We start from the raw sequence: 7,981 nt of genomic DNA on the forward strand, positions 1-7,981 counted from the left end.
CCTCCTCACAAGAGGCAGGTACATATTGTAGCCGTCCTGAAAGCCTGGGACGGACAGCGTCGCCTATTCCTCTAGAATAGTTTTGAAGTAGTACAACTGAGACTTAGGAGTCTCAGCACCAGTGCATCCAGAAAATAGGGAAGCCTTGCTATAGCAATATTCACTCACGATGGTGGTGGGGGTGGCGGCGGCCTGCATGGCGGTAGAACTCGCTGAAAGCTGTGCGGGTCATGATTGGTGTTTGACAGAACGTCGAAGACAAACAACGTATAACGTCATGATATGTTCATGTAGCACTTTCCGCTCAACAAGAATCAAAAGGCTTCAAAAACTCTATTAGAATATAGATCATAAATGCATACTGTATCCAAGCCCTGTTCCGCATGATATAGAGGGGAATCATTGAACTAGTATAGGAAAGAAATGCGTGGAGGCTGTATGTGGTAACTAAGTAATACAAACAAGGGAATGATGGATGTCGATGAACGAGAAAGTCCCGTTGATGTAAAATAGTTAGAAAAGTAGGAGGACGAGAATACTATATGCAAGGGCCACCTCACCCAATCTGCTCTGACTGGACGAATGCCGAGCTAAAGTGGGCGCAGCCCAGGGGGAGGGGGACGATGAGTGCGCGGATGCCTGGAAGCTAGCCTCCATGGAAAGACGCAGAAAGTCGGTCATTACAAAGGCCCCTCACAGGTCCTCTATGCCCTCCAGCATCTCCACCACAACACGCCCGACTCTCCCATCCCTGATCGCCTCACAGATAACTGAAACCCCGTTCCCGATCGTCCCCTCTTCTCCATCCAGGCCATCCCGCGTTCCAAACACATCCCCCTTGAGATTCCCAGCCCCGTGCATCCGCACGCCCAATATCACCCTCACAAACTCGTACAGCGCACGCGTCCGCGGCGCGAGGTACTTGCTTGCTGGGGCGGGCCCACGCCACGCCACCTCTGTCTCCTCAGCACTCGGGCTTGCACCGCGCACAGCGTTCGGTTGTACGCCTAGATACGCGCACCGCAGCTCCGTCAGCTTCTTAACTAGGCGCGTGGCAAGCGCTGCAATGAACACCGGGAGCGCGCCCAGATCTGCGCCCTGCACTGGAGAGGTTGACAGCGTCGTGATGAGCGGCACCACGCATGCGCCTGCAACTTTGTGCATCCGCGCGTTTGTCTCGAGCGTCGTTGTGTGGTCGAGTGTCTCTGTGAGTGTTGGGAGACAAGCAGCCACGAGCGAGGTAGCTGTAGTGTCATCAGTAAGCGAAGGGAAGGCATCGAGGAGGGATGAGCGGATGAGTCCTGGGAGCGCCTCACGCAGTTCCTCGCCGAGTGCGCGGAGATCGAGCGCCTGGCAGATCACGAGGAGGTGTGAGGCGGCGAGAAGAGTGGACACTTCGAGTGCAGTCAGGGTGTACCGCGCTGAGATGAGCGCGAGGGAACTGTAGAGGTACAAGTGGGGTAAGGTTAGTTCAGGAAGAAAAGAAAAGGAAATGAAAGACGTACTTGACACTCTGGTTGTGCATCTCAGCGCTCACGTTGCCGACGCCGACGTTCATTCCCCCAAGTGCATTCAACTCGCCCGTATATGACGCAGCAGCGATGTCAACACCCTGTCCGCATCATTACTATCAGCCGTCATGTACACCCGCAGTCAGACCAAAATCACGCACCTTGAACCCGAAATCCAATCCGACCTCTCCACCAGCCAAATTGGGGAGCAAGCCCCTGTTCATGGCTGGGTTCACAATTTCCGTGAGCTGCACGAACATCAGCTTGCCGATGTGAGCGAGGCTGAGACGGACGTGGTCCATCGCGTTCGTAATGGCGAGCGCTTGGAAGTTGCCTGCATGATGAATCTGTCCGGTCTGGTTGTTGGACGCAGAAGGGGGTTCGATGAGCGGGTTGTCGGTGGCTGTTGGGTAATGTGATAGGTTGGCATGTGGCTACGGGACTGGGGTAGGACTTACTGGAGTTAACCTCGGTTGTGATTACTTGTGCTGCATTTGCGAGGTCCTCGAATTGGGGACCGAGCCATTGGGGGGCTGTGCGGAGGGAGTAACTGCGTGCGGGGTTAACGTTCAGTGATGTGACCAAGCAAAGCGGAACTTGCCGATCCTGCCTCAACACGCCGGCATCTTCCTCAATCTTGACTTCTACCTCATGTGCACTTGCAAAGGAAGACCCGTCGAGCAGAGTGTACATAAGATGTGCGGAGTGGATCTGCGTTGAGTCACCAGGAGATTACGAGTGTTTGCGATGCAAAAATGCATTCGTTAATCATCAGAAGAAGAACAATGAGACAAAAAAAATCAGTCCTCTGGACCGCTCGAAAAATCCGAAAAAAACGCACTTGTCCAATGTGTGGCCTTGCCTCGCCGACGAATGGATCGAAGCTGCCCCTCGCACCGAGCATCGCTTCAACAGACATGGCTGTTAGGACCTATAAGCGCAAGCAGGTCAGTGTCATGCAGGGGGCGAGTGAAAAAAAACCACTCACGGCACCTAGCACACCCACCCCCCGCGCACCTCTCACAACTAACGCACTTACAGCCGCACTAAATGCCGTGCCATTCAGGATCCCTAGATGCTCCTTACTCGAGAGCGGGAGGGGGGTGATGCCGGCAACCTGCAAGGCCTGCGGGGCAGGAAGGAGGGCGTACGATTCGTAGTTGTCCAATTTGGGAGTTTTTATTGGTAGGGCATCGGCTGAGGGAAGCAGTGGGGTAGACGGAGAGAAGGGTGACAATTGGGGTGAGGAGTGTGGCGAAGATGTTACAGTTGAAAAGGGGGTTGAGGATGTACTGGGTACATCTGAAGAGGGGCGGGGCAAAGGAACCCAAGCCCTGATAGCGGGGTTTCCGATGAGTGTTGCGGCAATGTAAGAGAGGGAGGATAGGTCTGTGGGAGGCGTTAGTACCACAGAAAGGTACAAAACTAAAAATAGATTACTCCCCTCCACTGGCACTGACGCTGCCCCTCATAGGGACAACAGGGGTAACGCCTTTGTTTATAAGCTCTGCCATTTTCTGGACAAGTTCCCAGCGGACACCACTGTGTCCGCGCATGATACTGTTAGCGCGGATAAGGAGAGCGGCGCGCGTCCAAGTGGGTGGCATAGTAGTACTGGTGAATGGATCAGAGAGCGGGGCGGGGGAAGGGAAAATGTTGAGATGAGAATTGCTGAAAGAAGAGAGGGTCGGGATAGCGGTGGGTGCGTAAGTAGGGAGAATAACGCCGGCATGCTGGTGCTGCAGGAGGGCGGCACCGAGTGCAATAGGGTCATCTGTCCTTGTATCTGCGCTGCCACCAAAACCAGTGCTGACACCATAGACACTAATGCCTGCTGCGACCTTGCTCTCGATGACAGCACGGGAAGCAGATGCTTTTGCTTTGACATTCTGATCATCAGTAAGTTGGAGTTTAACGGGATTGATGCAAGGAGAAGAGGGCGGGTAGAGGGCGATAGCAGCAATCTGAGAAAGAGACAGGGTAGATCCTGTGAGGGCGATTGGAGATCCTGTACTGCAAGGCAATTGAGTATTAGGACTAGAAGTAAGTGAAAGGAGGTTACTCACAGGTAAGAGTCAAGCTCCTTGACATCCTGGACGTACTGGGAGACGAGAGCATGAGTAGCCATGATGAATGATATCTAGGATGAAGGAGGTAAGTCACAGTCTAAGTATTAAGTAGCTTATATAGCGGTGTCAGTCTGGATTAAAAGTCATACTCATATTAGCTGTAGCTTTTATATCTCGCCTCTAATGTTTGATCCGCCCGCGAATTAAGCTGAAGCCGTTGTATTTTGTGAACAGGAAAGTTTTACATGACACAGTTGGTGACACAGCACCATACTTAGGCGCTCAAATCGAGATCTAATAGTTGACCCCCCCTTACCGGGGGGTTGGCTCAGAGGGGTCGACTCAGTTTATGATCCGTGCCAGCCCCTTCCCGCGAAGACTATGTAGCCAAATACTGGGTATCAGATATAGTTTGACATGTCAACGTATCCGTACCAGTGCTAGAGTATTCCTCGGATTCCAGATATCAAGTTAGTTAGTACGTGTGTGCCCCCCACCCATTCAATACTTCCTCATTGCCTGCCTTTCCCTGTTTAATTTCCAGGTTGTGCGGCCTCGCTGAAACAAACGCTCTCCTATAGACCCGCATCCTCAATCCTCCGGAATTCAGCTTGACCGAATAAGAAAATGCCTTCGACTTCCACGCCAGAAGATTCACTTGACTCATGCATTTAATGATAATCATCAATGATTCGTTATCGCCACAATTGTTGTATGTATGTATTTGTATACAGCAGTGTACGTATAACCTCTCGTTTAATAATAACTTACCACTACGGCTCTTTCACGCCGCATTGGAGGACACTTTGTTCGGGGCTAATATTCATCCTCGTCCTGTGTAGGTTTTTTTTAAGTATGTGCAACGTTATTTTTATAGCCGCACCCTTCTTCCCCGATCATGCTGAGCGGCGCAAGTGGAACCTGAGGTCGGATTGCTCGTTATCTTGCAATGACCGTTATTTCTTATCAATTGGTCTACTTATCTTATTTTATTATATCGTCTAATCTCCCAATGCAACGGAAGCTTACTCGTGAGCAAATTTACGAACCTCACCTATGGATAGTACTAACTTGAAGTATCTCCAATGCCCACGAGGGACGAATTCAGGTTCCTAACGCCATTCACCCTATCGCCAACGGGAATGCCGTTCTTCGTTTCCCCGGATCATGATCTACTGGTAGCAGCCCATTGTCCTCCCAAATATTGACCCAATACAACATGTCAATGATGTTAGATAATCCAAGTTATCGACAGTTTACTCCCATTTACAGCATCTTCACGTCGCGCACCACCTCCAACCAAGCGTGGTTCATGCATTCCAGTTCCAAATTCTATGCGCTGTGACTACATATTACTTATTTCGACTCCATTGGCAGCGGCCGCAATGGCTGAACGACACATCGTCTTTTCAGAATTCTCAAAATATTCCAATTTCAGATTGCGAATTTCCTTCCTCTGACGCGGCGAAACTCCGCCTATTCGTATCCTCTAACAGGGGCTGCGCCTCCTTAGGCCCGGTCTACGTCTAGAATACGCCTAGCAGCACTGTTCAGAGAACGACATGTAAGTGCTTCTGACGAAGTTCTCCCCACGGAGATAGCTTGATGCTACGTGCAGGTTCTAGCATTACTACGTACATGACGTTCAAGATCATATACTGACTCCGACACCTCGGTTCAAACCATATAATGGCCGTTCGTCATTATCCCCAGAACACCGCATCCAACGGTCATCTCTGCCGTTCGTCGATCATGACCAACTGCAGCCATTTCAAAGTCTTGCCTTCAACTTTTAAACCTGCGCGGCACTTGCCTACGGTCTAGGGTCGCCACTTTCACGTCAGCGGGATCCAGTCTTGGATCGTTCTTGGTTCACTTTCGATCACGTCGCGAATGTCTGACATACTCACCACATGATCCAGGGGTCCTATCACCCAGCTGGACATCTTGCGCCCGCCCGGCTACACCACCAAGCGACACCGATGTTATTAAATTCATTTAGTAACGTTACTATTAAGTCAGACCTTCTGGCCGCAATATTGTGGGAAGTGACTCCGTGTGTGAAGTAGTCTGGCAAACTTATCTGCCAGATAGGTTATCATTGATGCATACTGCATAGCACTCTATCACGTTACGATCACACGCGCATCGTGTTTGAGTACTGCCGCATCTGCAAAAACACTGAAATGAACGCTTACGACTTCAGTAGCGCACCGATTGGCGGAGATGGCCTGAGCACACAACCAAAAATGTGTGCTTACGAATGCAAACCTGAACTAAACCAAAAGCGAACTGCTCAAAAGCACTTTGAGAGGAACTTCGGCTTTTTAGATGGCCTGGTGTCTGGTGATTGGGCCAAAGCTTAACGGTCAACCGTTTCAGGACAACCAGATTACAAGGACCACCAAACCTTATCTAATCGTCACCTCTACTTGTGTGTGGTGCACAGGAAAGTCAAAGTGTAGGTTGGCCAACAAGCTTGTTTTAACGACCGTTGTCGTCATCGTTGTGGCGGGTGGCACTGGCACGCCGTCACCTTCGAAATGACTGCCGTAGCCTAGGACTGGCTAATCCTTAATCAAGAGCTCGGCGCCTCCCGTAGATCAGGCCAGCATTGTTCCTTGTTCTTTGTCACCTCAGTGATCGATTGCGTTAATGAACACAGGAACATCATGTCTGCCACAGTGTACCGAGTCTATCAATACAGCAGGTTCATTTTACCTGGCCAACACCCTGGAGGCGCCTCACGTGGTCTTGTCAATACAGCAGGTCACCCAGTGACTCGCACCCTCGACGAGTCACCCTCATTACCCACCAGTACGTGATGGCAGCCTCGATCGAACCATCGCCTCATTCAAATTGAAGCCATCTTCACATCATTCACATGCTCAGTATCGCCGCGTCCTTGCCGTCCTTAGTTCCAGTATCATCAAGGAAGCATCCATGCGTCTTCTTACTAGCGCTGTCGATGTATACCGCAGGTGCCGTTAGCTACACGGAGAAACCTGTATGTGAAGATCCAGCATGACCATGATCATGATCACGACATAGCAGCACAGCATTTGCTCAACGGGGCGAGGGAATTCGGGCTTCATTTTTTAACTCATCTTCAACTTCGTGTTTCGGAGAACTTTGCCTGAATACCAAAACGTGTTCGTCCAGTTCTTTGGACTCAAGAACTTCGACTTGGTACGCTTCTTATCTGCCACAATTAATAGGGTTCCATCAGCCACAGGAACGCGACGAGGAATGTTCAAAGATCCAGTATGACCATGTGTACCACAACACCGCAGCAGCAACCGCAGCACTCAACGTGACGCGGGGTATGAGTCGGAATATGGTAGTTTTTATCTTTTCCTTCATCTTACCACGTTGAACTTTGTTGGGTCGCATGGATACCTGAATCACTGTCATTGTTCAATGATCCTGCGGCTTTGAAATTTGGACACCGAGAGCAGTGTTGGCTTATTTTCTATAGACGTCAGAACACCGGCGTCTTTATCATAAACGCCGGGCCGCATACGCCAGTTCGCCAGCTCGCGCAATCGTCATCACCCGCATCTCTCAATCTACGATCGTGTCTCTCTTATTCAGAACATGCATTCGAGCTAGAAGGAGCCCTACGTGATATCGAAACACCAATATCCGAGATCAAAGGGTCACAGCCTTTCACCCCTATTTTAGCAAAACCCTCGAAATTCCTCGCTCTCGGTGTCTGAAAGACCGGCGAGCGGAGACTTGCCCTATCAATGAGCTTTGAATGATATCGTTTTCACACAAGGCCTTAAGTATTCTCGTTACTGCAGGTACGCGTCTCTGCATTGCCTCGCACGCTCAAAGAACACAGAGCCGACCACCTCTGTTTTTCCTTGGCGTCTATCAATTAATCCCCTTCAACTCCGAAACGCCGTTCCGTCGACATCGCCACCTCGTTCCGCGCCTGCGTTCCTGGCCGCTTGGACATCGCTTCTTCCCAAAAATAGTGTGTTCTGTGATGAGGAATCGGTGCATGTACTCGCGTTGTGGGCTGTTATGGGCGGCAATCTCATTTCTGTGAGCGACCCCCCACATTCTTTCTAATATGCTTTCTTTTCACTAGGTGCACGATGCACGTGTCTGTGAATTTATGGAATCGGAATTTCGAAAGCAGTGAACGGTAGAGAGGTTCATAGCCAAGTTGGAGTTGCTTGTCACAACAGTGATCGTTCCTCTCGTAGTTCGGCACCCAATTATCGCACCCCTGCTAAGTACTAGTGTCGTCCTTTAACGATGACGTGTAGAAGGCCGTGTGCTATCTTATTCCCTCAGTCTGTATAATTCACACATAATGACACTTTGCAATTTGCCGACTATGATGGCGACGACCTTCGTGGAGCAATTGTTCGGTAGCGATCCAAATGC

At 50.4% G+C, this 7,981-nt stretch overlaps 1 protein-coding gene across 1 annotated transcript; it reads right to left on the bottom strand.

Annotated features, from left to right (window-relative positions):
• Positions 1–292: 292 nt before the first annotated feature.
• EDB91DRAFT_1347424 (phenylalanine ammonia-lyase) lies at positions 293–3,639 on the bottom strand (the record flags this gene model as incomplete). The annotated part of the gene is made up of 8 exons (XM_041325922.1): positions 293–1,441; positions 1,506–1,612; positions 1,673–1,914; positions 1,970–2,222; positions 2,353–2,442; positions 2,500–2,900; positions 2,956–3,524; positions 3,578–3,639. The coding sequence occupies 8 exons, from the start codon at positions 3,637–3,639 to the stop codon at positions 694–696; spliced, it is 2,472 nt and encodes an 823-aa protein (XP_041176708.1). The 3' UTR covers positions 293–693.
• Between the last annotated feature and the right edge of the window lie 4,342 nt (positions 3,640–7,981).

The sequence above is a fragment of the Suillus paluster genome, assembly GCF_016628075.1.
Source record: "Suillus paluster strain FC165 chromosome Unknown EDB91scaffold_29, whole genome shotgun sequence".
In the NCBI taxonomy this organism is placed as follows: domain Eukaryota; kingdom Fungi; phylum Basidiomycota; class Agaricomycetes; order Boletales; family Suillaceae; genus Suillus; species Suillus paluster.